Raw genomic sequence first — 19399 nt, forward strand, 5'->3', positions numbered from 1 at the left:
ATGCTGCATCCAGATGAACAGAATCAGCCTTTTGGGATTTACTTACCTGAGCATGCATCAAGATATTTCTGATGAGGTTTCAGTGAACACTAGCTAGATCAACTGCAGGGCCAGATGCATCTCTCAGGTCCTGTGTCAGGTCTTTGCTAGATTTTTTTCCCTATTTCTTAAGGACATTACATTTAATACTGTTCATTTGCTGTACATAGTTGGAAGCAAAGCATAAATACATTAAAAAAAAACTTTTGCATTTGACTGTAGATCTTACCAATATTGGAATCCCCGAACCTCTGTTTTTTAAAGGTGTTCAGGGTGCTTTAAAGACAAGCTTATCATTTTAACTGCTCAGTTTTCCTATGAAACTGTTTGTCATCATGAGCGGTCACTGCTGACCTCATTATGTCAACATACTGCTGGTTTTTACTGTAACACATTAAGACTTTTATTTAGACCGGCACAGGTCTGTGCATTTCTGATTGCTCAAGCTAATGTTACATTTAAGTACTATAGAAATGAACCCAACAGAATATCATCTATATTGACTCAGACTAAAGACATTACAGCAGTAGCAAGGGCCCTGCAGTTAAATGGTACATTAGAACTCAGCAATAAAACGTTTGATTTATTTTTTTACAAGAGAAGAAAAGCCAAGACTGGTAAAATGGCTGTAATAAGCCTACTGTGAGCTGGTATAGTTCAAAATTATTTATTATTTTTAAATGCCCCAATTCTTTATTGTGCTGTGAAAATATGGTCAAAATAAAGAACGTGTCTCTCACGTCAAATAAATATAAAGTAGCCATGTTTTTCACTCTTAGAAGATTAGAATAATTCAAATTATAGCAGTGGAAGTGATTATTTTATCTTAAATTCTATTTGACTTTATATTGAAACTGTCTGTTTTACCATAGTGTGTCTGACTAAGGTAATCCGCAACACAGGGGCACCACAAGGGACTGTCCTCTCCCCCTTTCTCTTCACCGTCTACACCACAGACCTAGGCCACTGCACAGAGACCTGCCATCTTCAGAAGTTTTCTGATGATTGCGGTGGTTGGATGCATCAGCAGGGATGATGAGACAGAGTGCCGGACTGTGGTCGACTCCTTCGTCACATGACGTGAGCAGAATAATCTGCAGCTCACCGTGGCAAAGACCAAGGAATTGATTGTGGACTTCAGGAAGACCAGGAAACACTTGACCCCTGTTTAAATCCAGGGGGTCAATGTTGACATTGTGGATGACTATAAATACCTCAGAGTATACATAGACAATAAACTGGACTGGGCTAAAAACACCACAGCACTTTACAGGAAGGGCCAGAGTTGTCTCTATTTTTTGAGGCGGGTGAGGTCCTTCAACGTCTGTCGGACAATGCTCAGGATTTTCTACGAGTCTGTTGTGGTCAGTGCAATCCTCTACGCTGTTGCATGCTGGGGGAGCAGATTGAGGTTTCCTGATGCTAACAGACTCAATAAACTGATCCGCAAGGCCAGCAATGTTGTGGGGATGGAGCTGGACTCTCTTAAGGTGGTGTCGGAGAGGCGAATGTTGTCCAAGATAAAGACAATATTGGATAATTCCTCCCACCTACTCCATGACATGCTGGCTAGCCACAGGAGCACGTTCAGTGAGACTGAGATTACCAAAAAGCACCATGAACGACACAGGAAATCATTCCTGCCTGTGGCCATCTCCCTGTACAACTCATCCACTTAACACACTGTATACACTGCAATAGCTACACCCTTTTTGCACATGCTCTTCTTTCTTATTCAGATATTTATTAGTAAGTGACTTATATATTATTATATTATATATATTGTATATATTGTGCTATTTCTTACTTCTTGTATTGTCTGTTTTTGTTACTGTTTGTACTGGAGCACTGTAACCCACACAATTTCCCCTAGGGATCAATAAAGTTTTCTGATTATGATTCTGATTTGTAATGTGATTGATTATTTCAGCGGTAATATAATTTGATTCTATATTTTGATATAATTTGATTCGTTATGTTTTGTTTTGGAAAACAGCTTGTGTCCAACCTCAGGCAGTGCACTATACACATAATCTGTAATTTCCATATAAAGTTTATTCGCTGCAATGCCTTTAAGTCTTTAACGAGCAGATAAACTCTATAACTATGTACGTCCATTGGATGGCGCTGCACGTCAGCTATTCTAGCAGCCTCATTAGGTGCCAAGGTATTTCATAAACATGTGACGCAAAGACTCATTAGCCATTTTAACAGCACTCCGTGCATCCTTGACCGGAGAGGGGCCCCTGCGTATCGCAGTCGGTCAGTGAGAAGAGGGCGGACTGCTGTCCTTCATTTCATTTGTCATGCTAGAGTCTGCATCCGCGGGAAATGCAGAGGAATGAGGCTGGCACAGCGCCTACTGCGGTCTGCACATCACACTCCTAAAATCACGCCTCGCTGGTTTGCACAGTAATTGGTTTCGCTCACACGAGCGACAGCGGAGAGCTCACCTGATTTAACAGGGCTATCGCGACAAGTTGCTCCAGTGACGTCGCTGCGACTGGTTGACAACTTACAATTGTCACACGATTATCAGAGGTTTTTCGCGCGAGCCAAAATACGCACAGAAAGAGACTGCAGCACTGTCGCCACCACCGAGGGACGCGCTGCTTACCAGGCCAAGACTAAGTGAGTCAGTCTACCGTGGAGCAGAGAGCACGGGCATTTCAGTCTGTGGATGGATGCAAGACATAGGGATTTGATAGATTCGACATGGACCACATAAAAATCTGAGGTTTAGTGTAACAAACACAAACCCAACAACAAAACAGAGCAAATGTTCTGAATTCATTTGCCTCCCTTTTGAGCTTCTTGTAGACCAGAAGAGCGGGACCACAGACTTCTTGCAGGTGGATAAGCTGACTTTGTTTGCAAGTGGAAGAGGCTGTTTTTTCTAGAAGGCAGTGCTGGAAGCAAAAGCTGTTCCATTGTTATTCCTGGCATCGGCCGACGCACTGAAACCATCAGCACTCTGAGATTCTTATTGTTTTTTTCTTCTTTTTTTTGCGCAAGCGGTCGGTGCGCCTCTGCGTTTGGATCCAATGGGTTGTACGGTGAGCGCCGAGGATAAAGCTGCTGCGGAGAGGTCAAAGATGATTGACAAAAACCTCCGAGAGGACGGGGAGAAGGCAGCCAGAGAAGTGAAATTGCTTTTATTAGGTAGGTTACATCTGGAGTTGACTCCTCAGGAAACTGAAAGGAGTGTTTCTTACTCCAGAAATGATCGTGTCACGTTGTCTGTACATAATACTCCGAAAACTCATAAAACCATAAATATTACAAACTACCACAAAGGCGACAAAGTTAAACCTCACTATATCTAAGGCAGGGCACTATACACATAATCCTAGCTACAGCGTAGAAAAGGGGCCATTTCAGTGCTCATCTGTCTACAGTCATGTTGTGTATTATTAATTAGCCTACACAAGTGCCCACACTATATACTTGGAGATAAGTCAGATATCCTCATGTCAACATGCTGCACAGCTTCTTAGAGGATTGAGCTGGCATTTTTCCCAGAAAGCTTAATTCAATATATTAAACCTGTGGGCATTCACAGGATTACACTTCAGCTCTACTCTTATACTCACATTAATCTCTCTCAAAGGGATACAGGGAAAAATGCCAATTTAATAGGTGACAACAGCGAAGCAACAGTTTATATCGAACAAATTCTGCATCTTGAAGGCTCCATCTCCTTTCCTCCTTCTGCATTTCCATCCTGTGTGCACACAAAGTCGCATACATATGCAAACAGGAAATACATCCTCCCACTCATTACCGCATTCTCACTTCCCTTCTTAACAGTTTCAGCTGTTTAAGTTTGACTTGATCGTGCTTCTGATTGGTCTGTCAGCTCCTTCGAAAGGGATCATGTTTAATGTCAAGACAAGAGTTTGTGTGAATGCCAGTAGAAGTGGGCATTTTCTGAAAGCTGTTTTGCCTGTCATGATCGCAAGCTTACCAGCAATCTCCCTCCTTACTCCAGCTCTGTTTTCAGAAGATATGGAAAGATTTGCAAATCATATGGGCGATGTAAAAACATGATAACCAAAAAGACACCATGATAAGTAAAAAAAATACCTGCAGGCCACTCTCTCAGTTAATTTGGTTAATTGGCAATTAGTAATTTAACTTGGTCTAAAAGGAATGGTGGGGGTGCACCACTCTATGAAAGACTGCATGGGTAAATAGTTAAATGATTTAGAGACTTGGGAGATTTCATCATCTGGAGAACTACTAAGGCATTGAAATGTTCATAGAATCTGTAGAAATGTTGGCACACACTTCTTCTTGCTTATTTTATAAAGACAATGTCAAATCACTTTCTGCATGCATTCCTCCAGCATTGCTCCATGATAAGAGTCTGGGTGGTGAACAAGTGGCAACTGAATTGGCAGCAGCTAGTGCCAACAACTGCATTTCATCTAGTGGCCACTTGAGGCTGTCTCAAAAAGTCAATAAATGAGCAACTTTAAAGCACAAGCATGTTAATATTTATTACCTCTATGGATAGTTTGGATGTTTAAATGACCTGTATTTGTATAGCACTTTACTTAGTCCCTAAGGACCCCAAAGCGCTTTACACTACATTCAGTCATCCATCCATTTGTGATGGAAAGCTACATTGTAGCCACAGCTGCCCCAGGGCACACTGACAGAGGCAAGGCTGCCGGACTGGCGCCACCGGGCCGTCACCAGTAGGCAACAAGTGAAGTGTCTTGCCCAAGGACACAACGACCGAGGCTGTCCAAGCCAGGGCTCGAACCGGCAACCTTGCGATTACAAGACAAACTGCCAACTCTTGAGCCACGATCGCCTTCAACTCTGGTCATGCACACATATTTCAACTAAAATAAAACTGATTTTTCCTTCTCACATAAATTCACCCTATCTCTTAGAAGAAAAATAAAATATAAATAAAAAATTGTATCAAAGCTTTATGCAAATTACTGCTTTCTCTTTTTAACTTTTTTAGTTAAAACATCTTTGCCATCAAATAAGGTGTTTAACTACCTGACCTAAGTGAACCTCCTAAAGGCAAACTATAACATTTTTCACTTCTTTCATTGCACCTACGTGACAGATGCTCATAGGAAAAATACTGAAAGGCTGTGAGATCTCTTTCTGTTTCCCCTGCACAGATTTTGGTAAAAACGTGTGTTTTGTCCATTAAGTGACCATTTTTCAGAAAGATTTTTTACTCCCCATGTTTGGTGGACACTTATCTTTGACCTAATGGAATGGGAATGTGTTGTTATCTCAGTGCATCTTTGTGAGCTGGATGGATATGCTTACGTGCTGTACAGCCTTGCTTTTATGGATATTTAAGCTGATGTTGGGCAATTTACTTTAGCAATCACCATGAAACATTGTATTGTTTTTCTTGGCCTTCATGCATTATACTGCAGGTTGTGGTGTGTTTCCAGGAGGCAAACACAACTCTACAGCACTCTTTGTATATGATTTTTTTCTTGGTTAGCATCTCTTGCACTAAATCCAAAGTATTTTAAAACAGCGGATGATGATCTCCTTCAAGGGATGAGCTTCTCACATTCTACCGTGTCAGACATTTGATTTTTGTTTGATATTTGTCTGTTATCTGTTGTATATCTGACTTTTAATGTAGTGTTACTCCTCCAGACTATACTCAGAAAACTTCAAATGCGCAGTGCAGGGAATAGCTGTGATCGGCACATGAAGGCTCGTTGTCAGGCTGACTTTTAGGAGTACTTAGTACTCAGTACTTATTTTGATTTGTGTTGTGCTGGTGGATCATGCATTTTTGTTACTGGTTTAATCACATTCATTTAATACTGGGAAGCCAAAATTGTGATCAAGATTAATATTTGATAAAATGTGCAGGCCTGCTTTGTTTGCAGGGGTGATTTAAAAAAAAAAAAATAACAACAACAACAACCCAAAAGCTCGGAAGTTGGGGGAGTGGTCACTTGGATAGACAGATGTCTGGATGCAGGCAGCTGGTGTCTTCAAGGCCTTACCTCGGGTAATAGGACTCACTGAACTGGACCTCTCTGCCGCTTGCATAGACGTTTGTGCTTCAGTTTTGGTGATTGAAATACTAGTGTTATATTAGTCTGTTGCTAAGCACTAATTAGCAGGTATAGGTAGCTGGTGCCCCCCTATGGTTTATGGATGCAGCTTGCTAACCAAGATTCCTGACATTAGCTGATAAATTAGTAATGCAACCTGTCCTCCAAATATGTTAACTTCTGTCAAAAGACAGCAGTGTTTTCTGTGTCAAGAGCAGCTCTTGAATGCCTCAGATCCTCTCATTAAATACAAACATCTGCTCTTAATCTAGACACATTCTACTTTTTAAACACACTTCTTTTGCTTAAACTTATCATATCTTGATGATTTTTTCTTTAGTCTGTTGTAATTTGATGACTGGCTTCACCTTGTCTGATATCTCAAGCAAGCCATTTGCAGACTTCTCTTTGCTCACAGCAGCGGTCAGTGATATTTATATATATCTTTGAATCTTTGTGTCTAATACCAATGTGAGGCTGTAAGAGGACAGTTGACTTGCAGAGTAAAATTGAAAGCAACTAGTTCAGAGTCATTTAAAAGTACAAGTACAGTGTTTGGAGCTTACAGCATTTTGAATTTCATTTGCCTTCTTTGGTTTCAGAGTCCCGTGCTGTGCTTTTCCTAATAAGAAAAGTCAAACTTTCTGCTGTAAAAAGGGCATATATTTATTATACACAGTTTATCAAACATTATGTAACATAGGTTGTTTTTCATGATTCAAAATAATTCGTAGAAACAGATGCAAACAAGCAGCCTGAAAGTCTAAATGGTTAAGTTTACTTACAAACTGCTTAGCAACCAATTAATTTGTCACAGCACCTGAATAAGTATAATAATAATATCAATTAACCAACAATAGTAAAATAGCAGTAATAATAGTAAATGTAGTGATAATAGTAGTCATGCTAGTAATCTTAGCATCATTGTAATGCAGTATATAAAAATATTATGAATAAAACGTATATGTACCAGTCCCATCTAACTACTGTCTAGTCACCTGTGCACCGCCTGGATTGATTATAAGAAAGCCTTTGACTCAATGGCCCACACGTGGATCCTGGAATGCCTGGAACTGTACAAGATCAACAGGACGCTAACAACACTAGAGGCCAATTTCAAGCCAATAGCACAAGTCACCATCAAGTGCATGTTTTACCAAGGAGATCCTCTGTCCCCACTGCTCTTCCGCATAGGCCAAACTCCCTCAGTAAAATCAAAAGACTGTGGTATGGAGCAATGGAGCAATAGACACACGGAGTATTGTATTATAGAAAGTGATTAGAGGAGGTATGAAAGATTTTCTATTCCTGTACTTGTGGCAGTCTATTAGAGACGGAAGGACTGCTTCTGCCTGCCCATTAAGTGGTGCAGAGGGTGTTCAGGATTATCCATGATGGATAACAGTTTGTTCAGGGACCTCCTCTCCACCATAGCTTCATAAATAAAATGAAAAAAGAAACATCACAAAGCAGGCCGTCCTAGTCAGTTTATTTAGTCTTATGGTGTCACCAGCTCCATCGCTGCTCCACCAGCAAGCCATAGCAATACACACCGTTCGCCACAACTGTAGTGCTAGAAAGTCTCCATCATTTTGCTGCAGACATTGAAGGGTATCAAATTCCTTAGGAAATAGAGCCTGCCCATCCTATTCTCGTATACGGCCTGTGTGTTGTTCTTCCACTCCAGTTTGTTGTCAGTGTGGATGCTCAGGTATTTTTACTCTTCCAACACATTAAAAGTATCTCTGTAAGTGCCGTGACACTGACTTGCACTGAAGGCCTGAGGTGTACAAGCGAACAGGAATAGAGACAGAAAAGTCCCCTGTGGAGCTCCTGTACTGCACATCACCAAATCGGGCAGACCAGTGCCCAGCCTCATATACTGAGGCATATGGTGGACGTGTTTTTGGACGTTTGCCCGTTCTCTTAGTACCAGTGGCTGGATTGTGCTTTCTCACAATATGAAGTATCTTCTTCTTCAAGTATCTTCTTGGTCCAATTTGACCATAGACTTGTTTTCCTGGCTCAAGCATGACAGATAGAAGAATCAGATTGATGTGTTTTAGTAAGTAAACAACACATTTGGCCTTTCAACAGCATAAACATTTTACAAGGTGTCCAGAGGAATTATGTCACAAAGATTTTGATAAAAGCACAGAGGGCTGTGTTTGGGACCATTTCTTTGTTGGCTGAGTGGCTTCCCGCTGTCAAGGGGCTTGAGGGAATTTCTCCAAATGGCACAAATGTGGCTGCAACTATGTTTTGTGAGATACCTTAACTCAAAATTTCATGTGCTACTTATTACACAGTTGTATGCAAATGTCTGATTAGATATATTTTTTACACCTAAAATTTCATAGAAGAAATTTGGATTGACCTTGAGAAGATCATTCTAGTTTTCAAGATTAAGGCAACAAAATGAAACACACACTTTGTTGGCTTTAGAGATCTTAGCATGTGAATTTTGTAACGTTAGGCAAGACAGCATCAACATCCGTGATATTTAGAAGGGTGAGGCAGACAATTAGAAAAGAAGAAAAACTGACCAACGAAGTTAGTGAAACTGAGTGGAGTGCAGAGATTAGTAAAAATGTAAAAATTAATTAACTAAATCACTAAATACAAACTATGACACTTTTCAGTTTAAAAAAAGGTATCTTTCCAGTTTAATTTTTTTTAAACACTGTTTAACCCTTTTAATCGATGTCACTTTTGTGGATGCTGAGTGAATTTTTTTTTTTTCATGATGAGGTCAAGTATTTTGAACAGCATTCCTTCTTTGTTACCTCACGATTTGACAAGGAATCCTCAGTTGACCATATAATCACTGTTTTGTAATTCTACACAGCCACACTTTATCGTCTTTTATCGTCTGTCTTGATATCAGTTCCTCAGGATGTCAGCAACATCACTAAGTTAAAATAATAAAAATATTCTTGAGTGGCAATTTACTGAAAGCACTGAGAACATGCAGGAGCTTACTGCTTTTTGATTTCTTGACTGAGCGCATATTGCAGTAATTCTAATGATTGTATTTGTCCAATTTGTGTTCAGAAAAAAAATCATCTTCTTTTGGCAAAGAGAAGATGAGTCACTTGATAGAAATCACTGAAGCATGAAGGAGTGAGTACCAAACTGTCAGGGGAACGGGGCAGCTGTTCTTTGCAAACCGAGTATCTTAATTCCAAAAATACTGTTCATGAAATAAAATTCCCAACCAACTAAACAATTATGTACACTCACCTGACACTTTTCTAGATACACCTTGCTAGTACCAGGTTGGACTCACTTTAGCTTTAGTGCTTTGTGGCATAAATTTAACAGTGTTGGAAACGTTCCTCAGAGATTTTGATCCATAGTGACATGATAGCATCACTCACTGCTGCAGATTTGTTGGCGCCCATTTTAGTACAGTACTCACTCTCATGTTCAAGAAACCAGTTTGAGACAATTTAAGCTTTTGTGACATGGTATGTTGTCCTGGTGGAAGTAGTTATCAGAAGATAGGTGCACTGTACTGACATTGTCAGCAAAAATTCTCATGTAGGCTGTCCTGACATTTGACACCACCGCGACTTTTTCTATTTTGCTTTGCTTTTCTATTGTTGGGTTTTAGTGACCTGCGCAAACTGTAACCTCAGTTTCCTGAGAGAGTGGCACCTGGTGCAGTGTGTACTGCTGTAGCTCATCTGCTTCAAGATGTGACATATTGTGCAGTTAGAGATGCTGTTCTGCATGCAGTGGTTGTAGCGAGTGGGAAAATCCTAGTAGATCAGCAGTTTCTGTTCTCAGATCAGCCTGTCTGGCACAAACAGCCATGTTGCATTCAAACTCCCATGTTTCAAAACACAACTAACAAATGTCCTTTTACTTGATGGCCTGAGATTGAGCCGTAAAGTAAGAAGCTTAAAAGACTATAAAGTCCATAGAAAACTCTTCTCATATCAGTTTTCATGGGTTTTAAGATAGCCATGGGTAAGAAAACACTGATTTCACCATGTTGCACCATGCCCTCTCTGTATTGAGTAAGTAGATGGAATGTCTTTATACGAGCAGGAACTGGGAACAAAAACCAATGTTACATAAATGTATAAGACGGCCTCTCGTGAAGCAAGGTCATCACTTCGTCACATGTATACCCTTTTGAATTGTCATTTCAGTACTGATAAACACTGAAACATTTCTCTTATATCTCTTATCAGAAATGTTATGTAGAGTTGGCTTCATGTTTTTTTAACTAGTTAAAGCTATTTAAAAGAATGTGTAATACTTGAGAATAGTAAACAATTTATTTCCATGACTTTTCAAAGTAATTTTGAGAGTAACTGATTGGCTCTGTAGACTGAGAGTGAAAATCCAAGGTTAAATGAAGGCAGACAAGCACCCATTGCTGCTGGTAAAATATAGTAACACATCTGAAATGCTATTAAAATGATTAGGGAGCAAGTTAAACTGTAAACGGACAAGAGTCTGTGAGATTTTGAAAAATGAGAAGGACACATCATCACCATCAGAAACTACACCGTTATTAGTCATTAGTGATTTATGAGTGCTGACTTTAATATGCAAGATACTCCCTACTCTAATAGGCACATTCTGTTTCCCTATTTTCACCCAAAAATGTGAGACTATTTTTAACCGTCTTTGTTCCCTTGAACCTTGTTGAAATCAGAACCCACTGCAGCTTATCTCTAATTCCCTCCCTCAGGAGACAGTAATAATAGTTCTTCACAGACATTACTCAATTCTCATGATGGAGAGAATAGCTCTGGGTGAGGCTGCCCATCCAGAGATGACAACTTCACAATTACACACATGTTCAAAGAATATACTTAGTACTGTTAGTCATGTCTCTGACGAACACCACTAAGTCCTCATTAAATCCCCGCGAGTTTACTGTATGTGCTGATCTAGCAAGAAAAGAATCCTTCCTACAGTCACGCTTAGGATGCAGTTTTTACTTTGATGTAGATTTTGCACCAGGCAGTGATTATTGGTGAGTTTTTCTGCTTGAAAGAAAACAAAAAAAAATCCCCATTTTTTAAAATATAATATACTGTAGTTGGTTTTTAGTTTTATTTTTTAAATGCTATTTATTTATGTATGTATTTAGTAGTGACCTGACAGTTTTTTGTGCTCAGAAGTACAAATGTATTTTGAACAAACAAATAGTTTTTCTTAATGAGGCTGTTTCACTCCGAGTCACGATGAGCAGTCGAACAGCAGATCTTCCAGATTTCATGTATGTGCGTGCTTGATTTTGGGCCTATGAATGAGATAATGTCTGAGACAGTTCATCCATGTGTCTGCTTTGCTTGATAAAGTGAGAAGCGTGTTGTGGCTGTTTCCTGAGGCAGGATGGTGGTTTATGACACCCTGTAAGAGTGTTAAATTTGGTATCTGTGGGAGTGAGCATACCACTCATATTCAGACCAGTGTGTTTATGACAGTTGTCGCCTGCCCAAATCTGACATCCGTCTCCTAAAGACTTTCATTCTTATATGTAATTTGCAAGTCAGAGATTTGTGGACTTTATAGTATAAGTTAATAATAAAAAAAAGTTAACTAATCAAGGCATTAGTGTGGAATAAAGCTATTCCCGGTGGCATGTTTGTTTGTTTTTAAACAGTTATCACCTCCTTATTTAGGGCCCCTTCTGCCTGCTCCAGCGTTTACTAAGTAAAAGGTCAGTGAACCTCCTGCCTATCACATGAATTTCTTGCTCTCCTTGTTTACTTAAAAGCTGACTAAGTTTACTTAAATCCATCTTAGTGACTATAAGGTAGCTGAACTTGAATCCAAGCAGATAAAAGCACAGCTTTCACATATGATAACCTTATAAATGTATAAACCTGGGTTCAAGGAGTTACAGCATAGACTACACATACGAGCAACAACAAAAACCCACAGCAGGGGACAAGCAGAGATACAGCTGGAAGGCCAGAGAATAAAGGTAGGTTTTGCACCTACACTTAAAAGCAGGGATGAAGAGAGTACTTTTTATTTCAAGTGGTAACTATTTCCACAAATGAGGTGCAGCAACTGCAAAAGCTCTGTCATTTTATTTTCTGTGGCCTTGGGATATGTGAGAAAGCTTTGCCAGCAGATCAGACCTAAAGGTGTGAATGTAAGCAAATGAGGTTGATGATCAAATTTGGAGCCTGCCCATTAAAAGCCTTAAAAACAGTTGATAAAATCGTAACTGAATTCTAAAATGGACAGGGAACAAAATGCAGAGAGGCCAAGACTGGAACAGTGTGTTCATATTATGATAATATCTAAGCCTTACAAGATGTTTGGCTTTATTCAGTAGCTAACTGCTAACTTGCCTACCATGGTGGTGGGAATAGGATTTGGTGCTGGATTCACCAAACAGAACACCCACAGGAAAAAGGATTTTAATAGCCGTGCAGTGTTTTGAGCACAGGGCTGTTGCTCAGCCTGAGAAAATGCTTGAAATGTTAAATAGCTATTTAAATCTTTATATGGTGGTGCTCATCCACACTGCACGGTACATAAAATTAAAACCCACCACAATTGTTTTGATGATTCTTTGAAATAGCAGACATGCTTATTAAGTGAGAGAGGTGGATAAACTGAAGTGTGATTATTTACTAGACCACTGTAGTACAATTTTGTGGCAGAGTAATAAAGCAAAATTTCCTGTCCAACATTATTTGTCAATTATCCCATAGTACAAGTACTGTACAACCCTAGAAATGATGTTTTCTCTGAAATGCATTTAGAGTTTCCCAACATTTTAGCGAGCTGAGTTGCAGTCTGCTTGCTATGTGATTTCTACAATAAATTCCTCCATAATACCACAGTTCCTGTTATTGTTGATGTTGTTCCAAAAGTGACAACTCCACTTCATTTTATTATAGAGGTAATTCCCTGCATTATAATGAAAGCTGTTAGTGATCTGTTTTAACCACGGGTGTAAGTTTATGGCTTAGTGTGGAAGACGAATATGGTTTGGAAAAGCAGAATTTGGAGCAAAGCTGTGGTTTTCAGTTAAAGAAAATCCCTCTTTTGCGGCTCATTTTAAAACGAGCTCACAATTTGTGTAGTATCTGCAGAGGTGAATACATTTTAAATTCTCCACGGTTTCTGCTAATAATGCTGGAGGAGAATGAATTAAGGTAGAACCCTTGACCCTTTGTGTTTTTTACCAAATGTTCTACATTTTCTATTGCCAGTATTGGGATAAATCTATCTGGTGACTTGGTGATAACTGTGGTTGATACCCAGCAAACACTGTAAAGTTGTAATGAATGAACGTTTTAGAGAAGAGCTACATTAATTTAACCTCCTTTTTTATCACAGCACACAAATAACAAATTTGAAGCATTATCAGTCTTCATCTTCTATTTGGTGCAGATGACACAGCAGATCCTTGCCCATATTTCATTTTTCAATCACATTTCTATTTTCAGCCCCATCCATAATTTAGGTAACTTCTTTTATCGCTTTCACTCCTCATCTTTTCATATTACACTCATCCCCTCTCATACAGTGGTGTAAGAGTGCAAACATGCCTCAGCAAGCAGCAAAGTCTTGCGGAATGACCAGAAATCATCAATATCAATTCTGTCTATATCATCTTACACTAGACTCCAGTTTATTTATGTGGTGCTGCATGCAACGTGGAAGGACCTTGACCTTTTGCAAGAACACTTAAAAAGCTTAAGTTAGAGACAGCGAAGGAGATAAAGGATGGGAGATAGAAATAATGTAGACAGTTGAGGTCGAGAATACTGGAAAAACAAGGGTTTGCGATCACGACATGAAGGAACTGCTGTCACATGGGGAAAAAGGGGAAACCTGAATTCAAATATTAAAAGTTCTCTTTTATAATTCAGACTGAGAAGATCCAAACCTTAAATATCAAAAATCGATTTTACATAGAAAATATTAGACATTGTACAAATTGTGCGCCACAACATCTTTATTTTATTTTATTTTGGCAACTGATCTGTAGTCTGCACTGAAAGAAAATATTGAATCTTACACAGCTGCTTATCACAGACACCCAAAATGTAAGACGTCTTCAGATTGTTGTGAGTGAATCCCGTGATTGTTTTGCATTTTTCCTTAATAACCACTGAAAGGTTAAACAGCTGCTTTCAACTAAGTAATGTCATTTCAGTAGTTCTGACGTAACTGAAGGTAATTATATTAAACTTTACTATAAAAATCATACTTTGGGTAATATAGTTGTATACTTTATTGATATGACTCTAAGTATGCCTTATATGGAAGCTGCAGTGCTTGGGAAACAGGGCCTCTGCAGATCTTTTAAATTGGTTTTCCTCCTGGAGATGATTTTCTGCTCCACCTCTAAATAGGCGAGAAAGTAATCACTGTTGGAAAAGGTGTAAGAGCACTTTAAAGGGCACTGGGCCACATGAAATATAACTGTGATCAGATTTAACTTATGAAATGCAGTCATCAGCAAAGGAAAGTAACAGATCAGTCGAACATTCCTGAATGTGCAAGATTCGACCATTAAGTCAGATTCCTTTATTTTGCAGACGTAGTAGACTCAGATGAAACACACTGATTATAAACTGTTAGACAGATGCAGTGTACATGAGCCAACTTTGTTACCAAGGCCTCAGTTCCAAGCGTCCCCATTAGAAGATAAGCCAACATTGACAGCAATGACATTGAGGTGACAGTGCAACAATATAAAAGGCATAAGAGTGGAGTGTGAGAGACAATTCTGTGTTTCAGAGCTACAGCTGAGATACGTTAACCATCACTGTGTCCGTAACTCGCAAATGTCCAACCTACATAGACAGTGACAGACACGACAGGCAGCTAGAACATATGTGGAGTAAAACGGTTAATAAATAATACCTGTGCAGTTCACATGTGGCAGTGACTCACATTGGGTAGCACTGTAACAATATCTAGCATAAAAAGTAGCAAAAAAATGAAAATGTAAGATCAGTATAGAGATTTTCAACAAAAGGCTGCCATTGCACATGTGATTTTTTTTTTTTATCTTTGTGACATCTCAAAGCAACCATATGTTTAAGTGACAATATGAGTTTCAGTATCTTGCCCAAGGTCACTAGGAGAGCTGGGGGTCAGACCACTGACATTCTGAGCAGTGGATAACACACTCTAACTACACAGCCTCAAGTAAAAAAAAAGGGGGTTTAAAGAATTTAATTAAAATTCTAATTAAAATTTTTGAATATCGAACAACAGCAAAATATGCCTGCATGCATTTATATTAAAGAATACAGTCAGAGCGTGTAAGCTCTTCACAGATAACCATTTCACTAGCTGCTGTAGGGCTTAGGACTCTACCAATTGTAGGGCATCAACTCTGTAGCTTTCGTGTACAAAATGTCTGCTCAGCAGCGGTCTAAATTTAATACCTTCAGTAATATTTACAATCAGTGGGCCTGATGTAGAGTCCATCAAGTTAAAGCTCTATATCAAAGTTCACCCATCGATCTGTCTGCCAGCTGATTCCTGGAATAGCCATCAGAAACCATCCCCATATTCATTCATATAAATGTTGATGCCAGAGCACTGACGGAGAGACTTAAAGAATCCGGAATAGAAATCCACAGGAGACTGAATGCCAGAGATTGTTGTTGTTTGACACATGTTCTACTTGTACCCCCAGTCAGCTGTCTGGGTAACTGCCAAACAGGGAAGCATATTCAGCCACTCGTGTTGCTACCCCCTGACACAAGTCATGCAGTTAAATTAATGCTTACACCAAATTATTGGCTCGGGATGTTACTTAATGACCATCAAGTGGAAGTCTTTTTTTGTAATGAGCAGCTTTATAGGTTAAACTTTTCACATACTCTTAAGTTAGAAAGGTAAATTTAAAGGTTAACGTTTGGAACAAACCCCCATGGATCACAGAGAACCCACTTGGAGGGCTGATACAATTCATGTGTACTAATGAAAATGTTCATTAATAATACAGTTAGGGTGTAGATCATACAGAAGCTGAAAAGGGAAAGTCTCAGTAGAGTTTATGATGATGCACTGGTCTTCAGGAAGGTAATATACAGCTTGTTCCTACTCCGAGGTAATAATAGCATTTTAGGAGTAGCACTGAGGTATGATCTGTAGAAATACAGGCACAGTAACCACAATGAAGCATTATAGCCTAGTGCTTTTCCAAGGTAAAGACAAATAAACTGTCTACAAGCAGCTGAGACCCTGATATCTCTATTGTATTATGTTATGTTATATTGAATAGTTAGTGAATGAGATTAAAATGATTTTGCTCAGTGACATTAGCTCAGAAGATGAACCAGTCCATTCCTCCTTGAGTTTTTGCCATGGTTTTATTTGTAATTAATCTTATGCCTGTTACATTTGTATCCTCTTCTTTCTGCAAGCACCAAAAAACTATTAAAATGCTACCGTCACTGAGATGTAAAGCCCTATGATGTAAAAGTCAATTTTTACTGTTGTAAAGGGGTTCTTCCATCTTTAAAAATAGTTAGCAGAAGTAACAGATGGAATGATTTTGCGAAGTAAGGCTGCATGATTCATGCTTATTTTTTTCTTTATCTCACTATCAAAAATACACAAAAAACTGCAAATACTTTTCCTGCAACACTGCAAAACTTTTGAACTGTCTTACAAAGTTTTTTTCATGTGATTAAAAGCAAAATTTATTCTGAGACAAAACAAAGCCCGTGGCATTGATACCTCCAATTAGCAGATAAATTGAAGGTTACTTTTACTAAGATCCTTTTAAGTTCACCAGTGCCTGACCTACATATCTTTTACTACCATGGGGCATCATTGGCTTATTTTCTAAGGTTTGTTTTTTCTTTTTTTTGACATTTCAGTGGTTGTTTTAATGTCCCTTAATTATTGAAATCATCCCAACTAGCAGCAGAGTTTGTGTCCTCATAATCTGAGTTAGCGCTTCAGCATTATTGACTATTGTTTGACCGGGAAGTGAAATTGTTGTGATTCACATGCTCATTAACAGCTTTTTATTTAGAGTTATGTGGTCCTCACAGGACAGCCACTTCAAATCATATTTATTAAAATATGATGCATTACTAGAGATTAGACAGAATAGAAAGTATTTAAACTGAACTCAGCCTTAAAGAACTGCAGCAGAAATGTTGATCCATTTGAGACTGATGGGGAACATTTTTCTGTAGAATAATGCATTTTCCTTTCTTGATAGTTTATGTACAATTTTCCAGACATCCTTCATTTTTAGACTACACTGTTTCATGTGTAGTGACGGGGTTTTCGTAATGTCTCATTGCTACTATTGCTACAGAAATTGTTCTAAAAAAGTCCTCCCCCACTCAGCTAATAGTAAATATTTAGATATAGAATTAATATTATTATACAGTTCTTCGGATTATCAAATTTTTCTTCTACTAAAGATTGTTGCTTCCTTCATGTCTTTTATAGGCATGATTCCAACCTTTTTCAAGACCATTTTGAAACACTGGTATTTTTTACACTACATTTTTTGTAAACTTACTCCATTCAACTGTACAGTTATTGATATTGTACTCACACAGAGCACATAGCATATAAGTACAGTATGTAGAGGTTTTAGTTTGGCAAGAACAACATCACACAACAGGGCTTGTCACATCAGCATTAGCTAGCAAGTTAGTGGGGTGTAAGAGTAAACAGCTAAAGAGTCAGATATTGAAATTACGCGGTGAAGGAACTGGTGGAGGCCAGAAATAGAGCTAAAAAAGTGAATATTCGTTAGGTCCCCGGCAGTTTTGGACAGATACTGATAGTAATGTAACACCCAACCCGATAGCACGTCGGTCCACCGTGTCCATTTCACGCTTTGCTTCTCCTTAAATGTTGAAACAGACACGCATGCAGAATTTGCATACATTTACATGTATATACACGATAGCCCCCTAGCTTAATCGTTTCCGGCGATTCAGGACCTGGAATGTACTTCATAGGTTTTGTGCTCACTACCGACTTTGTGGCTTTAAATATGTTATCTCTCCCTGCTGGTAATGCAGTTTCTGCATGCAGTAATTTAACTTCTGCATGTGTGTCACATTTTGGAGAGGCAAAGCATGAATTGGACACGGTGGATCAGCGGGTCTATTACACATTTTGCTGTGATGCTGGGTTAAGACACCAGATACACTCACAAACAATAGAATAAAAAAGAACATTACTTTGTAAGGTTCATCTGTGATCGCATTACTTCATGCTATTAACATTCCTCAGTCAAGTCTTCTTACAAATTGTGGCATACACTGGGCAAGAATGTATAACAGATTTGAAATGCACTATTAATTAAGATCGCCTCATAGCTGTTTCTGTTTAGCTGATGATGGCGAGTGATGGTGAGTGACATAAATGTTTATGCTTGTTTGTAAAGTGAAATTTCTGTCCACAGTATGCTACTACGAATAATAAACAGAAAGTTTACATTTTGCTGGACAATAGTGACTCCAGCACTGTCGCTCACTGATTAAGATGTCCACAGCTCGTCTGAAACAAGATACTTTATTTGTCTTACATTTAATAATATTACTGTGCAAGATGTACTCTGACATCAACTAGATGATGTGGGGAGAGAGAAGAAGGCAGAGACCTAATTTTTTTTGGCTCAAGTCTAAATTAATGGGCCATTAATTTGGCAGTTACTCATTACTATGCAGTGAAGGAGGCAGACTGCAAAAGATCCGAATGCTATTAACAAGCTATTTAAATGAACTATATTTGAAACTTGAACTACAACCACTCTGTGAAAGACACAGAGGTTTAGCTATAGATGTTATTTTAACAGCAAACAGGTCTGTTAAGATTTTTACACATGTCGACATAATTGTTCTATGTATGTTGTATGCATAGGCAGTTGAACTGATAGGCATTTTAAAAGTTCACTTAAATGAGAAAAGTCCTTGCTGTTGCCTTGTTTGTGCTATGAATCTGTGACCCAGTCAGCCTTCGCTTAAGCAAATATTTTTCTACTGTTGGAAAAAGATCTTTTCTCCTTTCAGAACATGAAAACACGTGAATTTGTTGTTCAAGATTTTGTTTTGGGGAGGAGACTGTAGTGTCGTAACCATGGCAACTAATCGAATGCCAGCACAAGCAAGGCAACCCATCATTCCACGGGCAGCTCTGCCAGGGCCGACATTTAGATGTGTTTTCCAGGCGGAGCCGGTACTCTGTCTCATTTCTCTCAGGCATTGGGTCAACAGTAACGAAACAGCTGCTGCAACATAAGCATCTTACAGGCACATGGCAATGTGAAAAAATATTCTGATTTAAGTCGGAAATGAGCTGTCAGGTGTGTATAG

General features: G+C 38.9%; 1 protein-coding gene across 3 annotated transcripts in view; it reads left to right on the forward strand.

Annotated features, from left to right (window-relative positions):
• The first annotated feature begins 2256 nt into the window (after positions 1–2256).
• The window catches only part of LOC134627609 (guanine nucleotide-binding protein G(i) subunit alpha-2), a 47155-nt gene continuing 30012 nt past the window's right edge, over positions 2257–19399 (forward strand). For 2 of the 3 annotated variants that reach the window (XM_063473859.1, XM_063473861.1), the window contains exon 1: positions 2257–3201. In XM_063473859.1, the coding sequence (XP_063329929.1) occupies positions 3084–3201 (118 nt within the window). In that variant the 5' untranslated portion in view covers positions 2257–3083. The remainder of the gene's footprint in view (positions 3202–19399) is intronic. The other variant, XM_063473860.1, reaches the window with a different exon arrangement.

Source organism: Pelmatolapia mariae, linkage group LG5, assembly GCF_036321145.2.
Source record: "Pelmatolapia mariae isolate MD_Pm_ZW linkage group LG5, Pm_UMD_F_2, whole genome shotgun sequence".
Lineage (NCBI taxonomy): Eukaryota > Metazoa > Chordata > Actinopteri > Cichliformes > Cichlidae > Pelmatolapia > Pelmatolapia mariae.